Below are 27,991 nucleotides of genomic sequence, written 5' to 3'. Positions count from 1 at the left end.
ATAAATAACCGAAGGTAAATACCGAATGAACCACTGAAAACCGAATCCTAGCCCAGTGATATACCATTCGCGAGTTTCTCGGGAAACAGTAAAGCCTATTGGGCTATTACGAAAACAGCCCACTGGGCTGGAGAGTGGTTTAAATATTTCAGCATTTCGTATCCCCTCGATCGTTGACAAATTCGAATTTTCAAATTCAGTTTGAATCTTCACAGAGAAGATGGTTCCGCCATTGTTGAAGCTCGCGTTCGTCCAGGGACCAAGAGACGGCGAATCTCTAGAGTACAAGCCCGGATCCACTATCCGGATCGGCCGAATCGTTCGCGGTAACGAAATCGCCGTTAAAGACGCCGGAGTCTCCACGAAACACCTCAGAATCTTCTCCGATTCCGAGAACTGGATAGTCCACGAACTTGGATCCTCCAACGGCACAATACTGAACTCGGAACCTCTCGATTCCGATACTCCCGTTGCTCTCCTCCATGGAGACGTGATCAAGCTAGGTGAGTGTACTTCCATTGTAGTGAACTTTGAGACTGATGCTCAGGTGGTGAAGGAGGAGGAGCATAAGATTCCTCCGAGGCCGAGAAGGAGTAACAGGCGTCTTGCGGATTCGGATCCGGTTCCTATCGAGTCGGTTGAGGAGAAACCGACGCGCAGGGTTGGTAGGCCTCGGAAGAACGAAAAGAAAGTGGCGGTTATGAAGGAGGAGGAGGAGGAGGAGGAAGCTGTTGCGGTGGAGAAGAAGGGAACCTCTAGGGCTCGGAGAGGTAAGAGGAACACTGAGGCTGTTTTGGATTCAATCAAATTGGAGATTGAGGATATTCCAAAGGTAGTGGAAGTCTCAGAGATGAAGAGAGGCACAAGGAGCAGGCAGATTGGAAACGAACGTTTGGGGTTGGAAGAGAATGTGAAATATGAGGATAGTGTTATAGAGGAGAAGAGACCTTCAAGGGCTACGAGAAGCAAGAAGGAAGCGATTGGTGGAGATTCTTTTCAGGAGCTGGAGATGGTTCTGAACCAAGCTCGGAAAAGCCGTGCAAAGAAGAAGAAAACGGAGCAGAAGCCGTCAGAGAGCGTTGTAGAAGAGATGGAAGCTATCAATGAGGATGTTGAAGAAGATGAGAGGGTAGATCAGGTGGAGATTAAGCCGAGAAAGAGCAAAGTAGTAGGAGAAGAGGACATCAACTGTAGTGTTGGAGAATTTGGAGAGGCAGAGAACTTACAAGATGCAATTGACAAGGAAAGAGACTGTAAGAGAGATGAGGCTGTAACTGAGACATCAGAAGAGAAGGCTGAGGAGGGATCCAGGAATGAAAAGAAGGTAGAGAAGGTAGATTTAGAGAATATGACACTAGGAGACTGGTTTGAATACATGAAAGTATACCTGAGGAAACAGATAGTGGATGAGACGGAGAAGTTGATAGAGGATATGAGAAGTAAATCTTTAAGAGTTCGCCACCATATTGCAGAGCAGAAGCAAGCAAAGGAAGAAGGCAGTGTGAATTAATCTGTACATGGTTGAATATATGATATTCTGATAGGAAACTTGCTTCAGTTTTGACTCTTTTGGATCCATATTGTTTTGTTGTCCAGAGTTAAAAGATGTAGCTTAGGAAAAGAGAGGCTATAATTCAAATCATATTTACATGTGCAAGTTTTTTTACATATACTTTTAGTCAAATAAATAAACAAATTGAAGAAGAAGAAGACAAAACAAAACAGAACAAGAAGTTACAACAAACATATCGAACATTAGTCTTCATGTTCAGAAAGGGCTGACCTTACCAGCCAGTTTAAGCAAAATCTCAGGCACAAGCCGTCTTCTCGGTGGTGCAACCGCATCTTTACTCAAACCGTCACTGTCATTGGCGTGTATCATGGAGACTATATGATCAAACAGCTCGTCTTTACCTCCTCTCAAAGGATCCTTTGCAATGCCCAAAAAAAGTGATTATCCCATTACTTCGTTATTATGTACATAACATTGAGCTATGTAGTATTTTGCTTACCTGAAGAAATAGATCGGTGTGAGTTTTACCATTGTAGACAATTAGGTCTGTTTTAACTTCAACACCTTGAAGAGCTTCTGCAAAAGTCTTGCTACAAAACGAATAAAAATGTTTTGTCTGTTTTTAAGATGATGATTTAAACTAGCATATTGTCCAGATTTGTAGACGGGTGATCTAACCTTGCTTCACATGGGATGGAGTAATCTTCAGATCCATGAAAGAGCACAATGTGAGTCAATAGAGATGCAGCTTTCCTTACTCTCGGCTCTTTCAATCTGATGCCAGGAGAGTATTGTTCAAATGACTCTTCTCCTTCCATTATGCTGCAAAGTTGATCAACAAATGAACAACCATAAGTAATGTCTTACTTATAATTTATCCATATGGTGCCTAAGCAGGATATACCTAAGGAAAATAGAACGATACAGGCCTCGGTTATGCAAGTGTTCAACCATATTGAAGAGATTGTACCTGTTCCAAGTTTTTCAAATGGTGAAACAAATCTAAGCTTCATGGTAGTTAAGTAACGTTTAAGTCAAGTAATAATTTACTTACCCGCCAGATAAACCGAAGTAAGCTTTTATCTGAGAAGCACTCCATGAGATACGTTCTCCTCTTGATTCTTTAATGGCTTGTTCAATGAGAGCACAAGAAGAGATATGTGCACCAGCTGATTGTCCCATCAAATATATTCTTAAAAAAAAAACAGACATGGTTTAATCACCAGAGCTTGTGAAATATATGGAGAAGCCAATATAACCAACAAGTACCTATTAGGATCGCCTCCAAATGCAGAGATGTTATTGCAGACAAACGAGATTCCTTGAGAAACATCTCTTACCATATCACTAATTGTTCCCTGAGGGAAGTTTCTGGACCAAAGATGTTTTGGTTACATTTTATATTTGTAGATAAAGTTATATTAAAACGGGTAAGGGATTTTTTTAAATTTGCTTTACCTGTAATCAAGACATGCAACAATGATATCCCTTTCTGCTAGCTGAAGTCCCAAGAGAGAGCCCCAAGCTTTGTACCTAAATGATATGCAAAGTATGAAACTACCAATTCGACTTTTATCTTTAAAAGAAAAAAGATGTAGTAGCTTCAGGGAACCTACTGTTCTATTAAAGTTAACCAAGATAAAAAAATTTATGGATTTTACATACTAAAACGTATTTAAGCAGAGATGATTGAGAGTGGGATTACCCGATAATCCAAGCTCCACCAGTCACGAAAACTACAACAGGCTTGAGGCCGGCACTTGTTGGTGGTGGTATGTACAAATCCAGCCTGCCAAAACAAAAAAAAAAATCTAGATCACATCAATCGTTTATGATATAAAAGTGAAGGGAGCACGCCTAGATTATGCTTGGTTACACAAGCTCAATTACCTATTCCTGGGTTGATCTCCATATACAATACTCCTCCTAACTTGGGGTGAGAAAAAATAATGATATGCAACTGTAGAAGAAGAAAAACAAAACAAACTTGTTTAATTTAGTGTACAATAAACAAACAGCTTCTTAATAATCAATAAGAAGAAATCCTTCAACACTATTTATCAGCAACGAGGATAAGATCACCTTGAAGAAAACCAGGCATAAGGAGGATTGCATAACAAGCAAGAGCAAGTAATCTTGTGATCCACCGATAACCTACCCTGAATCAAAACTTGCAACCATTAAAACACAATCTCTCTGTTTCTTACATCTGATATGTCACAAGATTACCATAAAACTAATTAATAAATAAATAAAAATTCAGGGACTAATTGTAAACTCTTCCACAATTTTTTTTGTTTGTTTCCCTGTTGAGCAAGTTACAATCACAAGAGCAAATTAACGATACCCTGCCGCACAAGGTACTCTGAGGACATCTTATGTGTATATCCATGCGAGTGGGGGAGGGAAAATTGAAATACGTACCCGAGATAACCAAGAAGGTCGAAGCTAAGACGAGTTATCAAATAAGTTTCCGCCGCTGCATGGCCTATGTCGCGACCGAACGACTGCTGCCTGCAAATTTGAGGCGCCGAAGACTTCCCCATTACTCTACGACGAACCTTTCCTTTGTCGGAATCCGCTGGGCCAGTATTCTCAGTTGGAAACACTGGACGGCATCTTTCATGATGGTGAATCTCCGAAGATGATTGCATGTCCGCCGTGAAAAAATATTGGATCTCGTGTTTGGTTTCTCCTCTTCCCTTCTTGGCTTTCCTTTTATTATTGACCAGGTTCTGTTTTTTAAATTACTTCAAACTTTTGAAAAAGCTATTTAAGCCTCGTCACCGAGGAGGAAAGATACAATACGCTGGAAACGGCGTCGTATCATCCTAATTGACTATTTTTAATTGGGATCTCTACTAGTGAATTGTTTTTGTATTTTTTTATAGGTGAGAGATATCATTGTTAATTAGCTATGTATTTGTTAATCTTACTAGCCATACTTTGGAGCTGATATTAAACAACTTGTGATACAATAATCTCCCAATAATTGCGATGGGAAGAATAATGGGATTGCGTTCCAACGCATGGTAGGTGCTAGCGCTAACGCTATGTATGGGTAATCATTTTGTGTGTTTGATGTCTTGTGTATAGACGCCACATGGAACCGCGAGATCCACGTCTTAGAACGTGATGGGTAAACTTAGCGGTGGCACGAGCACCAACCATGAGAAGAATCCAAATCAATGATGGCATCTCTTTTGTTCCCTATTATTGGATTCTTTTTTCTCCTCTTCAGATTCAATATTTTAGATTTTCCCTTTTACGAACAGAAGACTAATTTACAAACAACCAATCAATTATGAGCACATATACTATATTTTCCAATATCTTTGATTATCCTTAAAATTTGCTTACACTATAAACCCGATTTTAATAGAGCCATATATGATATGTAGGAAATTTATAAATCTTAAAATGATAACCTATGCAAAAGGGAATTAAGTCACATATATCTAATTAACAACCAGAAGAGAGTAAAAAATCATTAGCAACAATAATATTTCATAACCCAAAAAGAGAAGAATCTACTTTACGCAGAAAGTTGAAATGAAAAATAAAGCTGAAACCTTTTCTTCTTTTGTTTTAAGGGGTTTCAAAAGTCACCTCTGCATTTTTCTGTTGGTTTTTCACCTGAACCACCATCTCTTGACGGCAGTGACCGGAGTATTCAAGAAGGGAGCGTACCGTTGGATAATCGGATTCACCGTCATCCCGATTCTGCTCCACGTGCTCTGGTGGTATCCTGCTGTTACTGGTGCTTGATACATCAGCTTCAATAGCTGCCAACAAAAACAAAACAAACTCATGGAGAGAATGATGAAAAGGGTAGCTATAAGCTTATGTCCATATGTTCAGTTGATCAAGTTTTAACAATGAATTCTACTTGGAGATGTTGAGCCAATAGAGAGATATGATGACTCAGAACCAAAAGCAAAGCAAGAAAAACATTTGAATAGACGTACCTGCCAGTACATGAATGTCTGTATAATGTTGCGTTGCCATCTGCAGTAAATAAAATGATAGCCTTGGTCAGATGAGTGAAAACGAGTAAATGCAGTTCGAACCAGAGCAGCATATATGAACTCAATTTATTCCAAAGGGTTCCAAGGAATTTACGAGAGCAGAGAGATAATCAGAAGGAAGCCGATAGCTATCTCAGCCTGCGATGAGAGGATGTTAAGAGTAGTTGTGTTTGACTCCACCCACACGCAAGGATCTTCCAAGTACTTTCTGATAATCATTACAAAACAGGACACAGAGCAAGAGGTAAGGATCGGCAAGAATTCACAAATGAAACCTAGTTCTACAATCAAACCTGCTGATCAGCAGGATGCAAATCTACCTGTATATGGTGGAGCGAGCGAAGTTACGCCTCAGGAACTTGGCTAATTGTTCAAGTGCTCGACACAAGATGGGAATCAAAGCAACTGCAACAAATCGAAAAGGAAACTAATCATTAGAATGTATATAGTTTGAAGAAAATCAGCCCCAAAAAAACTCAATCAAGCAACTCTTACACTTGACACAGAGATGTGAAGTGACAAATGTAAGGCAGTAGATGAAATAGATGAAATCTTTTGCTCCCATAATTGATTGAAAATAAACTTGCAGCCCTTGCATATTCCATGCACTTGGCCTCTGCAGATAACAAAATTCGGCTTAGGAAAGGAAATTCGACACTGAATGGATCCTAGAGAGTAGTAAAGGGAGACCACATGGCTTACCCCGTAAAGAGAGTACAAGGAATAAAGAGATGAGCATGCAGTTCCCATGAAAGATAGACGATAAGCCCTATTAGAGAGGTTCTTTGGCACTAGAGGTAACACTGCCAGCACAGCTATAACGAAAACCTGCAAAAGATGAAATAGATTAAGAGACTAGCCGAGGAAGAAACAGTTAAAGTGAAGTATACCAGACAAAACGCATTAGTCTTCATTAGTTCAAATCTGAGTATAACAAGCACATCAAGACATGAGAACAAAAAGACAGAACACCACACAACATCTAATAAAAAGTCCAAGTAAAGGATTCAACAGCAGAAAGTAAAAGTAATCCCAAAACTCAGAGCCCTAATAAGAAGCTAAACCTTTTATAAGAATTAAGTCTAGTAAAATTCTACACTTGTGATTTTTAAGAAGAAGATACACAAAAGTCTGGAGTTCACTGCATAAGGAGTGATGCTGATCAATAAATTACAAAGAGAAAAGCACTCGGGATAAAATATTTTCACTTGCACAGTTGCACCAAGAACAAGAAACTGCAATAGGGAAAACAGAATAGTACCCAAGCATTGACAGAAAACTGAATAGTCTGCTGATCCCAGCGCCCTGAACTTGGACTTGCACCTGCAGTAGCAGATGGCCCCGTTGTTCGGGGAACAGATCCTGATACACAACAGTATAGTCAGTAAACTCAATCTCATATTAGCATAAACTGAAAGTTGACTATATCAGAAAAGGAAAAAAAAAAAAAAGTCCACCAGAGTTCCGTGAACGAGCTTGTTCATTTGCATTGGTAGATGCAGATGGTCTTGCAGATTGCGACGAAGAAGATGAACTAGCCATAGGCTCCACAACAAGATCAGGATCCTACAAAAAAAAATACCATAAACACTCCAGATTCAGCAAAGAAAATTTAATTATTCAGCAGAAGGAACATCTAAATTTCAAATCAATCAACTACAACACACGTTAAACCCTAAGATTCAAAGTTCACAAAAACTCTTCACACAAAATCAAACTCGAACTCACACTACTGAGACTTGAAACGCAAATTCAAGAGTGTAAAAGAGAGTACGGACCACGTAGCGTTGGTAGAATTTGCGCTTGTAGTGCTCGACGACCTCGGGGCGACTAGCCATGTGAGGAGGGATGAGGATATTAGACCAGTAATCCACCCATCGAGAATCGTTATCGTACTCGTAAGCTGCCGCCGCAATCTTCTTCAATCGCTGTGGATCATCGCCGCCTTCCGCCATCGAATGCGATCGTTATTTCCGCCGGAGAGATTCGATTCGACGACCTTTCTGGGTTTTTGTTTACTCCATTTCTCTTTTTATAAGGGAATCTTCGAAAACGACGACGTCATGTACATGTTTACAATACGTTCTCGAAACGACGACGTGTTAACAGCGTTATGTTTTTTTTTTTTTTGTCAACTTCATTATATTTAAACCCATTAGGCTAACATGAGTACAAGTGGATCTTTTATGAACACAGCCCAATCACACAACAAACCCACCCAAGCCCAACAAAATTAGATAAGATCAATAACACATGTTCAAATCGAGCTCTCTGGAAGCTCTTCCACGTGTCGCTCTACGCATCTGTTGAAGGATGAGTCGTCGCTTGGTTTGCTTGAGATCCCACCGATCTTCTTCTCCGGCTAGAAGCAAAAACTACTCTCCGACCATGGTGAGATTCCTCCGGTTTGATCCACTTGCTTCTCCCTTCCCCTATCTACCGTCGAGACTAAGAAGATTTCAAGACTTCCTCCGGATGTGAACAGTAGTGAAAAGCTTCATAAGAATCCCGGAAAGAGACTTTGTTGAAACACTTCTCTATATGAGAAACTTCAACTCTACTGAGTCTTCCGAAAATTCCCAAGCAAAATCAATAAACTCACTGACTAAATTTGATCAGATACTTTTCTTAGAGGCACATGCCAATATTTTAGAAAGCAAAGATTGATTCTTTTCAAATATTAGCCATGAGAATAACCGGAGTAAAACCATCATCTCTTCAATATCAAACGGGATTTAAAGAGGGTGAAAATCAAAAGAGAAGGGAAGATGAAACTAAACTAAAACACCACAAAAAGATCGCCAAGCGAAGATGATATCCGCTACCGGAAATTTAGATCGATCTTCAAGATCGAATTTATTATACAAGAACAAACAAAAAAACAAAAGGGAGGTGGTGACCGGCGGCGAGAAGCCACCGGCCACCGGAAACGAAATTTTTTTTTTTTTTAGTCTAGTGAGAAGTTAGAGAGAATAGAGAGAGAAGTAACAGCGTTATGTTAATAGGTTTGTATTTGACTTGTTTAATTTTTTTTTTTTTAAACAATTTAACTTGTTTAATTTTTTTTTCCGTGACAAAAAGAAAAATTTGACTTGTTTAATCAAAAACGCTTTGTAAACACTAAACAGAGATAGGAACGCATACAAAAACGTACATTTCAACAAAATTCAGATACAAAGAGACTTTATCAGTGGATTTGCTCTCTAACCGGTTTGACTTGGTTTGGTTCAGCTGAGAGATTGATAACCTAAGGGTCCTTGTAAACCGTCTTGATCTGGTCCGTTCCTCCCAGCCAAAGAAGGCATCCACGGGAACAACTTGCTGAGCTCATTTCCTAACGTCCTTGCCTTCACTTCCTTATCATTGATCCCATACTTCGCCCTCTCTATAGCTTCCATTATATCTTCCCTTGCCACAGCTTCCCCACCTGAAAAAAACAATCATCTCTTTTTACACATAGGAAGCAACAAGATTTTGCTATATATTATATGAAACAAAAAGGCTGACCTCTACGAGCAGCGAGCAATGCAGCTTCATTGACAATATTGGCGAGATCAGCACCTACGAATCCGGGAGTCAGAGAAGCAACCAGATCACATATGAGAAACGCGTCTTCTTCTAGAGGAACGTCTCTCAAATGTACGGCCAAGATTTTCCTACGTCCTTCTTGGTCTGGCTCTGCAACCACTACTTTCCTCGAGAATCTTCCTGGCCGACAAAGAGCAGGGTCTAATGCCTCTGGTCGGTTAGTTGCTGCGATTACAATCACTTTTATGTCTGACTCGAATCCATCCATCTCAGTAAGCAACTACAAAAAGGGAAAGAACCATCTCAGCAATTGGGAAATCACGGCAAAACCACGTGGAAAGTGGGAACAGACGAGGACTTGGCCGTATCATCAGCAACTACTTAATTAAAAGGTTTGATTCATTACCTGGTTTAGGGTCTGGTCACGTTCATCGTTGAAACTTCTACCGCGTTTTCCTCCAACTGCATCGAGCTCATCGATGAATATAATGGAAGGCGAGTTCTTCCTGGCTGCGCTAAAAAGATCTCTGATCCTCGCAGCGCCTCTTCCAACAAACATTTCAACAAACTCGCTAGCGGAAACAGAGAAGAAGGGAACTCCTGCCTCTCCGGCTACGGCTCGAGCCAACAAGGTCTTACCAGTCCCTGGTGGACCGACTAAAAGCACACCTCTAGGTAGCCTTGCTCCTAGTTTCTTGTAGTTTATACTTCCTTGAAGACATGACACTATCTACAAAAGTAAAGACACCACAAAACATCATAAACTAAGCCTAGAAAGTTGAATTAACTGAATCTTATTATTACCTCAACGAGCTCGTCTTTAGCGGAATCAACGCCCTCCACGTCATCAAATCCAACTGTGGGATTTTTAGACCGTCGTTTTTTGGCAGGGCTGTTGGATGCTGAGAGTTGCCGGTAGAGAAGCCACATGAGAGGAGTCAAAGGGATCCATAGAGTGATGATAGTTATCAGAGCAGTTCTCATTGACTTCAACGCAGATTGAGGAGCTGAGGTATAAGTAATCCCTTTCTCCCTCATCAAACCAAGAAGAAACTTCTCATCGTGATCTACTTTCCTCGTCACGTACTTCCACACAGGAGCCAATGCTCGAACCTTTGGCCGAACGTCTCTCGTAACTGCTACTTCAGTGTCAACATCTTCAACAACCTCAACGTTCTCCTCAGCAGTGTTGTAATAGATTCGACGAGAACCTTCTTCGAGCAAAACCTTTGAGACAGAACCACCTCGAAGATTCGTTACGAAGTCGGAGTAAGGGACAATGGATGGAGAGGGAACAGCTGTTAGCCTCAAGAACAGATAACAAAGTCCGAAGATAACCGCCACGCCGGTAGATAAGATCACTCTTTTGATATTCTTTCTCAAAAACAATCGAAAATCTTCTAGTGATGCTCTGAGATCGAATCTGCCAAGTCTCATGCTCAGTAAGCGTAACCTAGGTCGAAGCCTAAGAGAAAACCTTCTTCTTCTCGTTCCTTTACTCGTACCATTTTCACCGTTCACTAGTCGCTTAACCTCGCTATTACAAGAAAACCGACCAAGTCTCCGACAACTAAACGACAGATTCTTTGTCCGAGCGACACTAAGATTAAGCTCACTAATCCTCGAATACACTGTTCTGCTGAATCTCCCCGGAGGATTAGCTCCTTTGAGATGAAACCGATCACTACAGATAACATTGAAAGTAGTAGCCATTGACTCTGGTTCCTGGGAAGCTGAATCATGCGTTGTTCATCGTTATTGGGCGAAACATTTGAAATGAAACCAGCGCAAATAGTAGACGACTGCGTGAAGCTCGTGACCCGATTGAATTGGAGATGGAATTGGAAAAGTTATCGTGTTGAAGCTTGCGGCTGTTTCAATTGAAAGGATAAGAGCTCGCAAAAGCTCCAAACAATTGACGGAAAAAAAAAAAAAAACTTAGTTTGTGAACATTTTTTCTTTTTTAAAAATTCCTTAATTATGACGAATGGATTATCCAATAGAAAAGTAAGACGCAATAGCCCATTGGATATGGATGGGCTAATCTGGGGACATGATTAGCTTGATGGATAGTTTTATCCTACTTCTAGTGAACAAAGGAGGCACTAATTTGTTGCTCAAAAAAAAAAAGGAGGCACTAATTTTTGTTAATTCTTGATTGGTAGATATCTGAGCATATAAATGCTTTATTCATCCCATGTATGTGTTTGGAAAAACTGGTAAGCGGATTATGAGAAGAGGATTGCCAAACCGGTTCAACCATAAGAAAACCGGTTTGGCTAATAACATGTACCCATACGCAGGGATTTTAGTTCTTTACTCATTCTTTATCTTCTTCTTTTTTGTTGGAACATATTCTTTTTATGTCATATTGGTCAAATTTGGTGGGGTAGGGGGGGGGTGGTGTGGTGGGAGGGAATTCTTATCAGAAAACGCTGTGATTCTTTTTAGCAATATCTTGGTAAAGACGGTATATGATGATCCATCCAGCTTTTAGATAGTGAATTGTTTTTGGAGAAAGAAATCTCATTATTAATTTAGAAAGGTAGATCATTATTAAAAAAGTTTTAATAATGTTTGATTGGTTTTTTTCTTTGTCAGCCATTAAGATTCATTAAGAGCCCACTAAAGAGAGAGGTACAAAGGATTTTCAGAATTGGGTTTACTTTTTGAGTAGAATAATTACATAAAAGTCAAATGTTAACTGGATTTACTTTTTAGTAGTACAAAATTGCATTAATGTTGTACTTTTGTTGACAAATGGGCTCATGAGTCATGAGTGAGTCACGGGAGGGCTCGCTTTGTCATTTAGGGGTGTAGGTAAGAGAGAGTAGGCCTCTGAGAGGAAAAAAATTAATAGAAGTTTGATTCTCTCAGCCCGAGTTACGTGACAGACAGCTCACCTCGAGCTATCCGCCCAAACGATACACGTATCTTCTTTACTCGGCCGAAAGATAATTGTCCAAAAATATAGTGCATGTTCAAAAAGAATGTTAAAAGGAATTAAATAATTTTCCTAGTGGTAGCAGGAAAACCAATTAAAAACAAATAACTATTCACGCACCTACCGTTACCATTTTCCACATATTAAAGAGTTATTTTTTAGTAAATCGTTGAAATAAAATAAAAACGGACGGTTCAAGAAGTGGTTAACGCATTTTTAACACGAAAACCTTTCTCATTATTAAGTTATTAGGGTAAAACCGTAAATCACGTGGCGCGTAACTTTAGGACAGGCCTATATAAAGGACGATCTCTGTCCTCCTTGTCTCTTCAGAAAACGCTTCTTCATTGCCTCATTATTACCAAATCATTCACAAGCGTTTCTCTCAAATTAGGATTTTATCTTTTATCTCTTCGAAATCCTCCAACAGTTTTTATCGTTCAAAAAGTTTTTCGGCTTCCTGATTTATCTTGACCTGGTAAGCTTTGTTCTGATCGTTCCTTTTGATGAAATTGCATTCTTAACGAAGAATTCATTACTGTTTTGACTTTCAGGTTTGATTTGATATCTGGAAAGGAGGGATATTTTAATTCGTGGTCTTGATTTAAATTCATATATTATATGTAAGTATCTCTGACGTATGATCTATGTTTTTGATTGATCTACAAATGTTATCTTAGGTTTTTGTATGGGATTGATATTGATAATCGTTATGTCTTGATTCTAAATGTTTTTGTATGAGATTGATATTGATAATCGTTATGTCTTGATTCTAAATTCATAGTTTTACATTTTAATGACTAGCCGTAATCTTAGAGGTTCATCATAGTTGTAGATCTAATGAAATATTTTCAATAATGTGCCATCTGATTAACTGATATGTATCATGTTTTATTCGAGATCTGTAATAAAAAAAGAACTCAACTTGGAACATCGAATCTCTGTTCCTCTTTATTTGACCATTTGTGGTTGGTCTTGTAATAACATTGATGAGTCTCTGTGTTACTCTTTACCTAACACATATGGTTTTGTTTGGTCTTGTAATGACAGAAGAGCGTGAATGAGATTATGATGGAATCGAAAGGTGGTAATAAAAAGTCGTCTAGTAGTTCATTATTTTACGAAGCTCCCCTCGGTTACAGCATTGAAGATGTTCGCCCCAACGGTGGAATCAAGAAATTCAAATCTTCTGTCTACTCCAACGTAAACCTTCTTCTTCCCCATCATTTTACTACTCTTCCTCATTCATTAAAGTTTCTTAACATTTTTTTTACTTTCTTTGCAGTGCGCTAAGAGGCCATCCTGAGTTGTAACGTGCACCGAGTCTCCTAATATTAGTTATCGCTTTCCTCATTTTCCAGTTTACAATTTTACTTTCTTCTAAGCTCTGTTTCTGCTTGGTTCCCCAACCCAATCGTTCTCTCCTCCTACAATGGCCTTATCTGCAATCGGTTTTGAAGGCTACGAGAAGCGCCTCGAGGTCTCTTTCCTCGAGCCAAGCATCTTCCAAGACTCCAAGGGTTTGGGTCTCCGTGCTCTGACCAGGTCCCAGCTTGACCAAATACTCACTCCCGCTGCCTGCGAGATCGTTTCTTCTCTCTCCAACGATCATTTGGACTCTTACGTCCTCTCTGAGTCCAGCTTCTTTGTCTACCCTTACAAAGTCATCATCAAGACTTGCGGCACCACCAAGCTCCTCCTCTCCATCCCGCCGCTTCTTGAGCTGGCCGGTGAGCTCTCTCTGAGTGTGAAATCTGTTAAGTACACTCGTGGCTCCTTCCTCTGCCCTGGAGGGCAGCCTTTTCCTCACAGAAGCTTCTCCGAAGAAGTCTCTGTTCTTGATGGTCACTTTACTAAGCTGGGCTTGAACAGCGTCGCCTACTTGATGGGGAACGATGACGAGACTAAGAAATGGCATGTCTACGCTGCCTCCTCTCCCCAGTCCTCCGGGGACAACAACAATGTCTACACGCTCGAGATGTGCATGACTGGTCTAGACAGGGAGAAAGCCTCTGTCTTCTACAAGAACGGCGAGACGGGAACAATGACTGACAACTCTGGAATCAGAAAGATCCTCCCTAAGTCCCAGATCTGCGACTTTGAGTTCGAGCCGTGTGGCTACTCTATGAACTCCATTGAAGGAGATGCGATCTCCACTATCCACGTGACCCCTGAGGATGGGTTCAGCTACGCTAGCTTCGAAGCTGTGGGTTATGACTTGAACACTATGGACCTGAGCCAGCTGGTGACGAGGGTTCTCTCTTGCTTTGAGCCGAAGCAATTATCTGTGGCGGTGCACTCGAGCGTTGGGGTGAACGCGTACAAGCCTGAGATCAGTGTGGACTTGGAAGATTATGGATGCAGAGAGAGGACGTTTGAGTCTTTGGGAGAAGAGAGTGGAATGGTGATGTATCAGACGTTTGAGAAGCTAGGCAAGTACTGTGGGTCGCCTAGGTCTACGTTGAAGTGTGAGTGGAGCAGCAACAACAGTAGCTGCAGCAGCGAGGACGAGAAGGACGAGGGAATCTAGCAGAACTCTTATTATCTAAAATTACTTTTGAGCTTCTGTTTTTTTTTTTTAATGAATAATGTCTTGAGAAGTAGAGGTAATCTCCTTGTCAAGCAAGTGTGTTGTGTTTATCGTGCGTTTGTATGAATTTGGTTTTTATAATATATATGGGAGACTAATTATGCTATTATGGCGTTTTCCTTGTAATGTCGAACCTGAAGCAATTGTGTGCTTTTCTTGTTCTTGTTCTCAAGTTTTGTAGCATGATTATAATGGCGAAGAAGAGAAAGAAAAAAAGTACCAAAAACAAGGTTTATTGATGACCGGCACTGAAAAGACAAATCAGTTGTTGAAAATAGAAGAGTCCGGCACTGAAAAGACAAATCAGTTGTTGAAAATAGAGGAGTGTTGATATTAATGTATGATGTTGGTTTATATCGGTTATGTAAAATGTATTCGGTACAACTATAAACCGATACTATAAATGTAACTCGATTGTAACAGAATCTAATAACAGAAAAGAACTTTCTTCTCCATTCTCTCTCGAGCTCGAGCTTTACTAACAGTTGATGTAATAATAATACAAATCCATTAAAAAGAAAAAAAAAAAAACATAAAGGTTTGACAACATGAGCATCCAAAACACATACTGCTCACAAGATCTTATTTCATTAGAGAATCCCCGTAGAGTGAATCCGCCTTCATCACCTGAAAAAAAAACACACACACAGATGTAAGAATATATGCAAGTATCGTTTGTGGTTTTTCTAAAGAGAAACAGAGAGACTCTGGAAATTCTGTGTATTGATAGCGTGATATGAATGAAGATCTCACACATATATTAACTCGAACAGAGAGACTTAAGGAGTATCTACGCTCTAAACTTGACTCCTAAGTTACAAACTTATCTAGACTACAGAGAAAATAGATAACCAAACTCCAATAGTTTCTCAAAACAACGAAAAAGATAAAAGGACAAAAACAATTACCTGTTCACGTAGCAAATTGTTTGATTCTATCTGTTTATCCAACATCCGCTGGCGTCGAAGTACATTCATCCTACCTGAGGTACGGAAAAGAATGTCTTGTAAATAATGGATATAAATCAATAAAAAAGAAGATATACGAAGCATTACTCCGAACAAAGCTAACTGTATAACCAGCCACCACCCATGGGAGAATAGAAGGATTCTTCTTCTTTGGCACCAAAGATGAGTCTCTACTCTTCAAACCCCTCGTAGCCTCTCCTGAGATCACAAACGAAAAACATATTATATATATATATATATATATATATATATATATATATTCATAAATCAGAAACCGACTCATAAACAAATTTAATGCGTACTACCAAGAGGCGATGAGGATAAGTTGCGAGACCCACCCCGGTACATCTGCGCAACGACGGCTCTCAGATTACTCGGCGGCATGATCAGGAATTTAGGTTTTGCTTCTTCTCTCTCGAAAGGGGTAAAGCTAAAATTAGTCATGGGCATACTATCCAAAATCCTAACCGAGCCGAACTGAAAAAACCAAGACCAAAATCGGTCCAAAAATTACAAAATCCCCGGACGATTACTATATCTCTTAATACGAAAAACCGAAACAGAACTGGACCGATTTGAAAATCGAATATTTTTTGAATGTATTAAAATATTAATTATTTTAAAATTTTAATATATATAAAATATACTTTATAAATAAAAATATTTTTAAAAAATCGAACTACACGAATAACTTTTAATATTTTTTTCGGTTTTTCCGAATTTAACTCGAGTTTTCGGGATTTTTTTTTCGTTTTTTGGGGCTTTAAACATGAATTATTTGTAATATGGTTTCACTTTGGATTTTATAAAGAAAAATAGAAATCCGATCTGAACCCGACATTATCCGAACTGAACCGATCCGAAAAATGTCCGGCTCGTAAGCATCCCAGCCCAAATAACCTGAAAACCCGAATGCACTTGACTAGCTAAAATTATAGGGACATTAAATGGGCCAGCATTGTACACTGTTGGGGTCATAGCCCGAGTCCTGAAAAAAATCTATTTGGTTTGGACCAGCAATTGCTTTAGAAGCCACAGGTGGAATCATCCCAAAGACGGCTCAATTCCTGACCAAAAACATTTCCTCTTCTAGAGGCAAGTTACAGATAGTTTATTCCTTATTCTATACAAACATCTTGGAGAGATAGTTTAGTACTTTCGATCAGACACTAGAGCAGCTCGTGACCTCAGTCGATCTTCCGCCGCAAACTGAGCCCACATCTTCTCGGAACGTTCAAAGTATTCAATGTTTTCATCATACTTCCTCTGGTTCTGAAACACAAGATGATCAAATATGAATACTAGCAATCAACTGTCGGTCACATAATGTTTAATGATTATGCTTTTACCTCTTGGACCCAATCGTGCCAATAAACCTCCCCTTAATACAAAAAAAACACACACACACACACAAAACAAAAAAGAAACCAAAGAAGCTGTAACTCGAGGGATCTTTCAATTACGGATCTCAAATTCGGCGTCATGATCGGCTACTTAGGGTTTGATCTTCGATTTGGGGTAGATATATGGTCTCACCTGTGGTAAATTCATAAAAATGTTAAGCAGATCACACCCTAGATGGATTACAGCTCTCACTAAAAGCTAAACATACTTTATCGCGTACCAGATAATCACGACGACGAAGAACGCTTGACGCTGGTGGTGGAAAGGTTTACAGCTTGCTTACAGAGCTTCGGGTTCATGAGGCGGTTTCAAATATGGTGAACCAAGAGTTATAAATAGGTTTCTGTGCTCATGGTTGATGATGTTTATCACCCTAACTGGGCTGTTAATAGGTTTTAAACCAATGGGCCTTATAAAATTAGTTTTCCTAGGTAGCCCAATGTGCATCTTTAAAACCTTTTACGCATACCTCTTTCTTTTGTTTGTTCACCCTGCTTAGTGTCATGATAATCTTCTTATCAAGTGCATTAAAGCATCAAGTCCAACTCTGCGTATTTATAAATTTAGTTTTGCGTCAGTTCATATCTTTGAGAGTTTAGTTTGGATTTGGATATCATGTTTAAATAATTTTAAAATTTTAATTTTTTTTCAAAATTTGAAAACAGAAATAATATATAATACATAATTTGAATTTTGTATAACTTAACATAACACATGTTTAGTTTGAATATTTAGATGCAGATTCAATATATATTAAAAATACTTCTGATGTTTTGAGTATTATTTAGTTATTTTGTATATTTACTTTTGACTATTTATATATACATCTCCGAAATTTTGTTGAACTTCAAAATATGTTGTATATTCATAGCTTGAAGTGTCTTTCCCTTCGGTGGTGCTCGGGGGAAAAGTCTTATATCTAGCCAGCAGAGGACTGTGGTCTGATACTGTCTTAAAAACATGTTCACAATCCAATTTGCATGTTTCAAAAGATAGTGAAATAGATGGATTTTGATATGATGTCTTAAGAGGGTGAATAGCCGTGGTGGCAAAGAGGAACATTTTAGAGTCCAGAGAGTTGATATACGATGGGCGAGAGAGTTGTTGGAATATAGAGGAGTGTTGATGTCACAATACATCAACTCATTAGAAAAAAAAGATACAACATAAAATTTTGACAACATGAGCATCCAAAACACATACTGCACACATGATCTTATTGTCTCTACTAAACAAGGATTTATAAATTAAAAAATAAAAAAACACCACAAGCGTAGATTCATTAGAGTCCCCCATAGATTTAGAGTGAACGCGCCTTGAACAGTGAAAAAAACACAGATGAAAGAATATATACTAGTGTATCGTTTGTGGTTTCTCAAACCAACAAAAAAAAAAGGGATAAGAACAAAAACAATTACCTGTTCACGTTTCGACTCGTTTGATTCCATCCGTTTTTTCAACATCCGCCAGCGTCCAATTACCTTCATCCTACCTGAAGTATGAAAAAAGAAGCAATCACAAGTCTGTATTGTAAATAATGAATAAATCAATAAAAAAAAAAGATGATATACGAAGCATTACTCCAAACATAGCTAACTGTATAACCAGCCACCACCAATGAGAGAATAGAAGGATTCTTCTTCTTTGACACCAAAGATGAGTCTCTACTCTTCAAACCCGTAGCAATAAGAGCAGCTGCAACGGGATCGTTGATGGTCCTTAGCGCATAATCATATGCTTTTGGGATTATAATAATATTATTTGAGCTAAATAAGCTAAGGATTAATCCTTACATAAGGATTTAAAGGTGTTGATCCTTAAAGACGTGGCAGCGGGTGATTCGTTGGTCGGCTTTCGTCTTTCGTATATCAAAAAAAAAATCATTTTCGACCGAAGCGGAGAAAAAAAGAAAAGCTCTCGAGGAAAGGCAAATTGGAACCGTCTCGCTACGAAGGTAAAATCGAACCCTTCTCTTGCCGATTTAGGGATTTAGATTACGTTCGATGTTGTTTTCCTGTCAATTTAGTGTTCGGTTTTGTGTTTTCAATCGATTTGGGGTCATTTACGTTTGAAATTAGGTTTTCGAAAAACTAGGTTTTCAATCGATTTGGGGTTTAGGTCGTTTGTAGTTAGGGTTTGAAAAGCATTTTGGTTTCAAACGATTTGGGGTTTAGGTCGTTTGTAGTTAGAGTTTTGTGTTTTCTGCTCAAGTGTTTTCGTTTGTTCTTAACTCGATCCCTATGATTTGATAATCTTTGGTGATGATTTGTTGTCGTTTGTTCTTACTCGGGTTTTTAATTGATTTGATAATCTCCTCGTTTGTTCTTTTATCCTTTTACTCTGATTTAGTTTGCTTGGAAACTCATTGTTGATATTGTTTACATTCGTTTCTTGTTTGCAGATGGCGAATCCACATGAACCTCATTTCTTCAAGCCTCTGCTTCCTGGTTTCCACAGTGGCATCGTAAGAACCTCACTCTCTCTATTTGTTTACATTCGTTTATTGATTAGATGTATTTCTTGTTTGATTAACTTTGCCTTTTCTTGCAAACAATACCACTTGGCTTCTTCTCAAAGCACATAGAAGGGAAGACGAACCAGAAAACATGGAAACTAAGATCGGACGCTTCAGATAAAATTTGGGAAGTGATACAAGAAGGCAGGAGACTCACCGGAGGTTGGAAAGATTTCGCCACAGCACATGACCTTCGAATCGGTGACATTGTCATCTTCAAACACGAAGGAGACATGGTGTTTCATGTCACTCCTTTTGGTCCTAGCTGTTGTGAGATTCAGTATACAGATCCTGACATCATCAAAGAAGAAGCCGACGCGGGTGATGCTGATGACAATGAGATTAGTAAGTTTCAATCAAAGTTCATCGTTTTGGTCGTAGCTGTTGTGAGATGTTTTGACGTGGAATTTTGGTTCTTTTATTTCAGGAGGAACAAGGGCGATGTCTTCATTCTCATTCGACTACTGTTTTTTGGCGGAGGTCACTGCTTCAAATCAAGAAGAAGACAAACTTGTGAGTCAAATTTCAAACGTATATACCATATTTAGTTAGTCAAATATATGGTTTGATCTGTTCTGTGTCTTTACGTTCTGTGTTTGCAGTATCTTCCTGTGGAAGCTACGCAATCTACTGCTTTGAACAAACAATGCCAAGAGATAATACTTGTGAAAAAAGAGGGAAACTCATGGACTGCGAGTTTGCGATTTAGCGAATCAGACGACATGTACTACATCAGAAGAGGCTGGAGAAAGTTCTGTCTTGATAACAGATGCGTCATAGGAGACTTATTTGTGTTCAATGTGGTTGGAGATGACAAAACTACTCCATTAATGTGTGTATGTCCAGAAAGGAAAGAGTGTTCTGAACTGTTGACCAAACACTTGAGCAGAAAGAATGGTGAGTCTTTAACTTGCTTGTTATTTCTTTTACTACATTGCTTCTGCTTTAACTTGTTTTGTCTTGTTCTGCAGCTCACATTGCTTCTAGCTCACGGATGATTTAGGAGTGATTGTGACCGGAAATAGATATCTCTTTTGCTGTGTTTCCTCTCTATCAAACTTGTTTCCTCTCTTGCTAGTTATCTCTTTCGGTTTGTTTCGTCTCTATCAGAACTTGTTTCCTTTTCTTTCCTTTTGGTACTACTGTAAAATCTTGTTGCTACAACTCGAAGTTGCCACAAGTGTAATCTTGTTTCTTATCTTATATGCTTCTCTTATGTTATTTTCGGCTAAGGCTAGTGTGTTAAACTTGAATTTGGCTTGTAAACATTTTTAAACTTGTATCAAACGTAGATATTTTTAAACTTCTATCACACTTATAGAAACCATATTAAATGAAACTTATAGTTTTTTTTTTTTTTTGACAACAACAAAGAGACTGATATAGTCTCTGAAACTTATAGTTTTAAGAAGATAAACTTATACATAAGATAAGAAAAACTAATAGAAATTCTTTAGCTTATAGCTTATAAATTTTTTTAAAAAAAATTGACATTGTAAAACTTATAGTTTTTAAACTTCTCTTTTCTTGTATCTTTATTTTTAATCATGCAATTAATAAAATTTCAATTTCAATTTTTTTAAAAAAATTATTCCTAAGGACTCCATCTTCGGTAACAGCATTGGACGAGCAATTTTGATTCGAATACTTAACTATTCAAACAACAACCAAAAAGAAAAAAAATTATTAAAAAAATGCTAAGGATTCATGGGTTGGTCTCACCATTGCACATGCTCTAACACCCTCTCCTGAGATCATAAATATTTATATATTCATAAATCAGATACCAACGACTCATAAATAAATTTGATGGGTGATTACCTTTGCCGCGCTACCAGGAGGCAACGAGGATAAATTTCGAGCAACTTGGCGAAACCCATGTCGGTACATCTGCGTTCTCAGATTCGGCAGCATGATCGGAAGGGGGTAGAGGTTGCTCCGTCTTTTCGCTTGCATTCACGTTTAAATGTTTCATTTAGTATCATTTTCGTACAATCAATAATAAAGTTAATCATAATTAAAAATAATTAGGCATATACACATGGAACTATAACGCATTAAAAATAATTAGGCATATACACATGGAATCATAATTTTTTTTACGCGGGGTAGAGTAGCAAAGAGTAGACGTAAGATGCACATGTAGCCGTCGATTCTCTCTTATTTTGGACGTTGAATTCGTTCTTGCTGATCTTTTCCTTTTCCCTGAGAAAAGTCCTGGATAAACTAGATATAGGATTTCATAATCTGCTTAAATGTGACTGATACTTACTATCTTTCTTAAAGATCTAAATCCTTGTGTTAATGTATTTCCTGAATCCTGACACAGGTTCAGGATCTACACTCGATCACTCCAGTTCATTTCCTGGAAGTAAGTGGCTACTGTGGGAGCCTCTAGTGGGGATGGTTCTCAGGATGATTTTGGCTCCGAAGCAAAGAAACAAAGATTGGAAGATGATTCTTCAGATGGAACTGTTGCAAACGCTTCCTTATATGGGAGTGAATTAAAATCTGATGATGCAATGGCAACAGATAATACGGTTTTAAGAGACTACGAAGGTGCAACAGCATTTTCTGTTAATGCTTCATTGGCCGAACGTGCTATTGAACCTGCTCTTGTCATGTTTGAGGTAATAGATATTAAGAATTTTCTCAAATTTGAGCGTTGCATGGATTCTGGCTTTGTGGCTAACTTGAATGAAATAATATACAAAAACTGAATTTTCAACGTTCGGAGTTCCTACTCGCCAGAGCTATGAAGTATTACTTTAAATTATGTCACCAGACCATGTTAGATTTGGTAACGATTTCTACAAGTCTGGAAAATGATAATCTATGGATGCTTATAAGAAAACCATTGAAGTACAACCTGGTGTCGGAATTACTGCGTGGCTAACTATGTTTCTGGTATTCGTGGTTGTAGTTCTTATTGTGATTAAAGGCAACTTGCATCTTCTGAAACTATTCTCTCTTATACAGGTTCATCGTGCAGTCTTGATGGTGTACATTCACAACATTTTTTTGGGACCGGCATCATTCTTCGAGCATGGGACTTGCTGTGGTGGACAAAAACACTGTTGCCATTTCTGCATCTGATGTTATGTTGTCGTTTGCTGCTTTTCCAGTCGAGATTCCTGGAGAGGTTAGATTTCCTTGAGAATCTTATAGTTCATGGAAGGAAGCTTAATATTGATCTTTCTTAACCGAAATGCAGGTGGTTTTTCTTCATCCTGTTCACAACTATGCTCTAATTGCATATAATCCATCAGCAATGGGTCCTGCGGCTGCTTCAGTCATTCGTGCAGCTGAGCTACTACCTGGTATGTCAATATAAATCTGTGGAAAAGCACCTTTGATGGAGAGGTGTGATTGGGCTACTACTTTGTTTTTGTTAAACCATTTGAAAGTTCCACCGTTGTTCTTGTTGGTTATCACTATCTAACAGATGATTTTGCTTTTGTGATTAGGTGGCTTGTTAGATTTATGTATTTGTTCTATGGCTTTCAATTGCGTGTCTAAGATAACGTTTTCAGTCTCTTTTTTTAACTCTGACACTGACAATCGAATGTTATGTTTGCTCAAGGCAGAGTATTGAACTCTTTTACCACTCAACAGCAAGTTTTGATAGTTAGTTTTTTCATGACACAGATAAGATTCAGGAAGTAACAGTCCATATATCTCACTAAACGTCACAGTAAACTACGAAAGAACTCTTACAACCAATGTCTAGAAAATCCAACTTATCCTGCTGGTAATTGACAAGGCAACAAACTGTCTTCTGAGCACAAACAAACACGACTTCAGAGCTTATTATCAAAAGACACTTTCTAGATGATCAGTTTCAGTTTGTTTTAGTCTTCTTCTGGAAGAGCAAATTCCATGAGTATGTGTTGCCTTTCTTCTCAGCAACCTCCACACGTCTGCTTGTCGGAATATTCTTTCCTTCTGTCATGTCCTTTGAAGGTTGTAAAGATAACCAAGTACGGAGGAACTGCCGACGAGTTGTTACATTTAAAGGATATTTTAGGGAACCTATCACGTGTTTATGTTATGTCATATTATCATGATATTTGATTTTATCTAATTAATGACGATTTATCAATAATTCATTTTCGAATGTCACTTCTTGTATAGCATTGAGCTTACGATCACGATTCAAGTTTTGTATGGCTTCACAGCGAGTACTGGAAGTTTGGAACCCTTAAAACAAAACAAAAACGAGTACTGGAACCCACTAATGGGTAATACTATTAAGTTTATAGCAAAAACAAATAACCGAAGCATAGTCGGTTATCTCAAAAACGATATCTATAGAGAAAAATTGTGCTTAATTTACTAGAGAAAACATCATTGATCTTTCTTCTCATTTTATTGAAACAACTAGGGATGCTTCTTGCTTTTATGTGTGTGTGTTTGAACATTAATTTAATAGAATCGTGATCATAACATGGAAAGATTGTTGCCTACCGAGAGATGAAGGTGGCTTGGGTTTGAAATCCATAGCTGAGGCAAACAAAGTTTCAAGTTTAAAACTTATCTGGAAGCTCATTTCTTCTCCATCCTCTTTATGGGTAAAATGGGTCAATGGCTACTTGATAAGAAAGGGGTCCCTCTGGTCGGTAAAAGAGAGTTGTACGCTAGGATCATGGATATGGAAGAAACTGATAAAGTATCGAAACATTGCGAAGGATTTCTCCAAAGTGGAGATCGAAAATGGTGAAACTACTTCGTTCTGGTTTGACGTTTGGACTCCATATGGAAGATTATTCGATCTCACTGGCAGTAGAGGATGCATTGATCTGGGAATAAGAGTGGATGCAACGGTTGATCTAGTTGTCAAAAAGCATCGACGACGAAGACACCGAGTGGCGGTGCTTAATGACATCGAGAATCAGATACAGAACATGAAAGAGAGAGGACTAACGGGTAGAGATGATGTTAAGTTATGGAAGAGAGGAGACAAGTACACATCGACTTTCAGCTCCAAGGAAACTTGGAAAATATCAAGAGTACCTCAACAGAAAGTGAATTGGAGCTCTGGGATCTGGTTCTCTTTCAACACGCCTAAATACTCTTTCATAGCTTGGCTTGCAACTCTCAACAGACTTGCAACTGGTGACAGAATTCAGAAGTGGAACACTCAACATCCTAGCTCCTGTGTGTTCTGTAATGACCCCTTGGAGTCAAGAAATCATCTTTTCTTTGCTTGCAAGTTCTCAGAGGAAGTTTGGAAAGGTTTAACACAGAATCTACTATCTGCGCGCTACACTAATCAGTGGGAACAAATTTTGCAACTCCTTCTCGATCAAAACAGAGACAAGACTGAAACATTTCTTGTGAGATATGTGTTTCAAGCTACTTTATATGCCTTATGGAGGGAACGTAACCAGAGGAAACATGGAGAAACACCGAAGACACCGGGACATCTAATCCAAATGGTGGACAAAAATGTGCGTAACCGACTCTCTTCCATTCGTTACCAGGCACATTCGGGTGGCCTAGCCTACTGGTTTGGAACACGATAGCTTCTTAAATGTTTAGCTTTGATCTTATGAAAAAATCAATCCCAATGTAACACAAAGTGTAAAACAGCTTTTTTGTTTGAATTAATTTAACATTCTTTCAAAAAAAAAAAAAATATTTACAATTTTGTTGCTAAGTTGTTATATATATTTGTCCACTATGTCTGAGGTGAACAACATCAAACATTTCCATGACATATCTTCTCTAATGCAACATTCTATTAACAGTCAATATCAACATTTTTCTTCATTAAGTTCGTTTATTATGGTTACATTTTATTACAAACATGCCACTCTTAACATAACTTCACTAACACAACATTCTCTAGCTAACTGTCTCTTATAATCCGACTTCTCTCCCGTAGATCCAGCTGAAGGCAACAGAAGGCCTCCACCCAAGTTTCACTCTATCGTTAGCCCTTTCCTCTAACCTCGTGATCCTCTGCGGCAAGCTACACAGATACTCCTGTGCTCTCCTTCCTTCGCCGGTCAAACCAACTCCTAAGCTCTCCACCTTCCACCGCCGCAGCAAAAACTCCAATATCCCGGCGTAATCCATCGCCGTATAAACTCCTATTCGTTGCGCCACCGCACCGTAATGGTCGAACAGATTGTCGTCGCGACCATCGTGCATCAGATGAGCCGGCATCGTGATTCGCTTCCTCATCATGCTCGCTAGAGCCTGTACGGTCCCATCAGGATCGATCTCGAAGAGCTTCTCGACGATCCGTGTGTAGGCTGTCTCGTGCCGCTTCTCGTCAGCAGCGATTGTGCCGCAGATTTTGGCGAGAGTGGTGTCACCGTAGGTAGTGGCTAGCTTCGCCGTGTTGGCGTGGGAGATGAAAGTCGCTCTCTCTTGGAAAGACGTGTAAATGAAGCCATTGTAAGGGTTGTTTTCAAATTTTGAGTCCTGAAAAAAAATTGTTTAATTATAAGTTTTGATCACATAAAAGTATAATTTACATTTTGGGCTCATAGTTATGTGATCGCAAAATTCGACTATGCCCAACCGAACTTAAACCGCGTGGAAAAAAACCGGACCAGACATTAATTCAGCATTGTAGAATTATCGGTAAAACAGGATTTTAAATTTTAATTTAATTTGAAGTTAAGTAACTATTTATATATGTATAAATATAAAATTATTTTTATAAAACTTATATCATTGCAAGAATCTAAAAATAATATGAAAATAAAATAAAAATTTCAAAATAATATAAAATATAATGAAATTAATTTATTTAGGTATATATAAAAAAACAATATGAAATTTTTATGATTTTTTAAAAAATTGAAATTTTAAAAAATTTTAATTTGAAATTTTGATAACCGGGTTATAACATTGAATCAGTCACTGTTTTAACGAGTTTTGACTGGTTTTTGTTCAGGTTTGTCGGTTTAACTAAAATTCGGTTTTAGCACAATTTGGAACCGGTTAGAAAAGCAAGTCACGGTCCAACCTGTCAGGTTTCCAAAACACTGTATGTAACCGAAACCGATTCTGACTAGAAAAGAAACACTATCATTTTCATTTTGATAAAAAGACCATGCATAAAGATATAGTATGAGATCAAAACGTACCATGCCAGATCCGATCAGATATTGAATAGTTCTTTCAACATGTTGCATATCAACACGACCAGATAGATAGAGATACTTATTCAACAAATCACCGTGTCGGTTTTCCTCTGCCGTCCACGCTCTAACCCAAACCGCCCACGGCGTTAAACTTCCGCCGGTCTCATCCTTGACACCGTCGAGTGTATTCAAAGTCGTTTGATAAGTTGGCAATGCTTCCTCGGTGATCATATCTCCGACAAGAACTACAAAGTAATCGTCGGGAATCTCTCTTGTTCGATCTCTTAGCTCTTTCACTTGCACGTAGAATCGGTCTTCGTCATTGGTTTGTGGCAAAAGGTCTTGTGGTTGCCATGAAGTTTCGACGGGTTTGAGGTAAGACAGTAAGTTTTCTTGTGCCCAATTCTCCATTGATTTGAAAATCTCAAGCTTCTCTTGGGTTATCGTGTGGGTTATTTGGTTTGGTACTTCTTTGATGGGTCGAAACGTCTTCTTCTGTGTTTGTTCACTTGTTTTTCTATAACATTTTAATCGTTACAACATTGTTATATTTTGATCAAGTCTTGTGTCCTATATATTACAGCTCATATATTTGTTTGCAAGCATTTCATATCCAATCATGAAAAACACAACCCCGGTACTTACCAAACTGCATGCATGCGAAAATTCGGATACAATGGCTTCACCAAACTACATGCATGCTATTTCTCGGTAAGATTTCTAATACATGTAAAGAGGGTTTATTGAAAAACTTATTTTGAGGTAGTTTTAATATTTATAACTATCCCTTGAATTTAAATATTACATGAATTTTCAAAATTTTGTTTATTTAATTATTAATAGCCAAGTAGACAATATATATATATATCATTTATTGAATTACTAAGCATCGATCTTTCATCCCATTTGTTGAAAAAAATATCCAATGAGTCAAGAACCATTGAAAAGAAATGAAGATCTGAAAAACATACCTAGGGTTTGTGGCAACGCAGGAAACTCGAAGACGACGAGGAAAACTCTGACCCAAGGAAAGAGACGGCGAAGAAGATACCGTCACCACCGGATTATGCTTCATTGGAGTCGTCATCGTCGAGTTCAAGGCCAGAGTCGTAGTCATCTCTCTCTCTCTATTTTCTAGATCTCTCTACTCTTTTTCTTTCTCTACTCTATCTTATATATAAATAAATATAGAGTTGACAAAAGATGGAGTGTTAAACATGGCATCCCAGATATAATAGTAAGTATTATTATCTAATGATAATCTCAATTATGTTACTAATTATTTGCTTAATAATATACAACAACGTGACATACCACCAGTCTTTTTAATTAAAGAAATTATGGATACGGGCTGTCTAAATAGATAATTATGTTTATATATAATTAATTAACGGTAACCGA

At 38.4% G+C, this 27,991-nt stretch overlaps 7 protein-coding genes and 1 pseudogene across 8 annotated transcripts; 3 read left to right on the top strand and 5 right to left on the bottom strand.

The window, feature by feature from the left end:
- Nucleotides 1-10: 10 nt before the first annotated feature.
- On the top strand, nt 11-1,583 carry LOC125587576 (FHA domain-containing protein At4g14490-like). Its single transcript, XM_048758314.1, has one exon. The coding sequence runs from the start codon at nt 221-223 to the stop codon at nt 1,508-1,510; it is 1,290 nt and encodes a 429-aa protein (XP_048614271.1). The 5' UTR covers nt 11-220; the 3' UTR covers nt 1,511-1,583.
- A 29-nt stretch (nt 1,584-1,612) lies between these two features.
- On the bottom strand, nt 1,613-4,259 carry LOC125587577 (probable isoprenylcysteine alpha-carbonyl methylesterase ICMEL2). Its single transcript, XM_048758315.1, has 11 exons — nt 3,938-4,259; nt 3,596-3,672; nt 3,404-3,473; nt 3,219-3,302; nt 2,972-3,046; nt 2,783-2,884; nt 2,568-2,705; nt 2,418-2,483; nt 2,192-2,335; nt 2,013-2,103; nt 1,613-1,930 (listed from the first exon to the last, which is right to left on the bottom strand). Exons 1-11 carry the CDS (start codon nt 4,165-4,167, stop codon nt 1,769-1,771), a joined length of 1,239 nt encoding a protein of 412 aa, XP_048614272.1. The 5' UTR covers nt 4,168-4,259; the 3' UTR covers nt 1,613-1,768.
- A 645-nt stretch (nt 4,260-4,904) lies between these two features.
- Nucleotides 4,905-7,578, bottom strand: LOC125587575. The gene is made up of 9 exons (XM_048758313.1): nt 7,320-7,578; nt 6,999-7,107; nt 6,803-6,903; nt 6,244-6,369; nt 6,037-6,157; nt 5,862-5,946; nt 5,636-5,749; nt 5,482-5,521; nt 4,905-5,298 (listed from the first exon to the last, which is right to left on the bottom strand). Exons 1-9 carry the CDS (start codon nt 7,494-7,496, stop codon nt 5,146-5,148), a joined length of 1,026 nt encoding a protein of 341 aa, XP_048614270.1. The 5' UTR covers nt 7,497-7,578; the 3' UTR covers nt 4,905-5,145.
- A 1,041-nt stretch (nt 7,579-8,619) lies between these two features.
- On the bottom strand, nt 8,620-11,033 carry LOC125587574 (probable inactive ATP-dependent zinc metalloprotease FTSHI 3, chloroplastic). Its single transcript, XM_048758312.1, has 4 exons — nt 9,874-11,033; nt 9,476-9,799; nt 9,049-9,349; nt 8,620-8,968 (listed from the first exon to the last, which is right to left on the bottom strand). The coding sequence occupies exons 1-4, from the start codon at nt 10,780-10,782 to the stop codon at nt 8,769-8,771; spliced, it is 1,734 nt and encodes a 577-aa protein (XP_048614269.1). The 5' UTR covers nt 10,783-11,033; the 3' UTR covers nt 8,620-8,768.
- A 1,291-nt stretch (nt 11,034-12,324) lies between these two features.
- Nucleotides 12,325-14,709, top strand: LOC125587573 (annotated as a pseudogene).
- Nucleotides 14,710-14,910: 201 nt separating this feature from the next.
- LOC125587572 lies at nt 14,911-16,273 on the bottom strand. Of its 2 annotated transcripts, none has more exons than XM_048758311.1 (4): nt 15,877-16,273; nt 15,659-15,769; nt 15,512-15,585; nt 14,911-15,230 (listed from the first exon to the last, which is right to left on the bottom strand). In XM_048758311.1, exons 1-4 carry the CDS (start codon nt 16,019-16,021, stop codon nt 15,186-15,188), a joined length of 375 nt encoding a protein of 124 aa, XP_048614268.1. In that variant the 5' UTR covers nt 16,022-16,273; the 3' UTR covers nt 14,911-15,185. The 2 variants fall into 2 exon arrangements, with proteins under 2 accessions (XP_048614268.1, XP_048614267.1); XM_048758310.1 differs by having other exon boundaries at nt 15,874-16,246.
- A 2,002-nt stretch (nt 16,274-18,275) lies between these two features.
- Nucleotides 18,276-20,488, top strand: LOC106425249 (B3 domain-containing protein REM7-like). The gene is made up of 4 exons (XM_048757636.1): nt 18,276-19,438; nt 19,525-19,835; nt 19,921-20,003; nt 20,093-20,488. The coding sequence occupies exons 1-4, from the start codon at nt 19,377-19,379 to the stop codon at nt 20,486-20,488; spliced, it is 852 nt and encodes a 283-aa protein (XP_048613593.1). The 5' UTR covers nt 18,276-19,376.
- A 4,735-nt stretch (nt 20,489-25,223) lies between these two features.
- LOC125587571 (stearoyl-[acyl-carrier-protein] 9-desaturase 2, chloroplastic-like) lies at nt 25,224-27,886 on the bottom strand. The gene is made up of 3 exons (XM_048758305.1): nt 27,562-27,886; nt 26,594-27,107; nt 25,224-25,922 (listed from the first exon to the last, which is right to left on the bottom strand). The coding sequence occupies exons 1-3, from the start codon at nt 27,705-27,707 to the stop codon at nt 25,353-25,355; spliced, it is 1,230 nt and encodes a 409-aa protein (XP_048614262.1). The 5' UTR covers nt 27,708-27,886; the 3' UTR covers nt 25,224-25,352.
- Nucleotides 27,887-27,991: the final 105 nt, after the last annotated feature.

Source organism: Brassica napus, chromosome C5 (assembly GCF_020379485.1).
Source record: "Brassica napus cultivar Da-Ae chromosome C5, Da-Ae, whole genome shotgun sequence".
NCBI classification, from domain to species: Eukaryota; Viridiplantae; Streptophyta; class Magnoliopsida; order Brassicales; family Brassicaceae; genus Brassica; species Brassica napus.
Note: the sequence above shows the minus strand (reverse complement) of the source record. Positions and strands in the feature narration are given on the sequence as shown.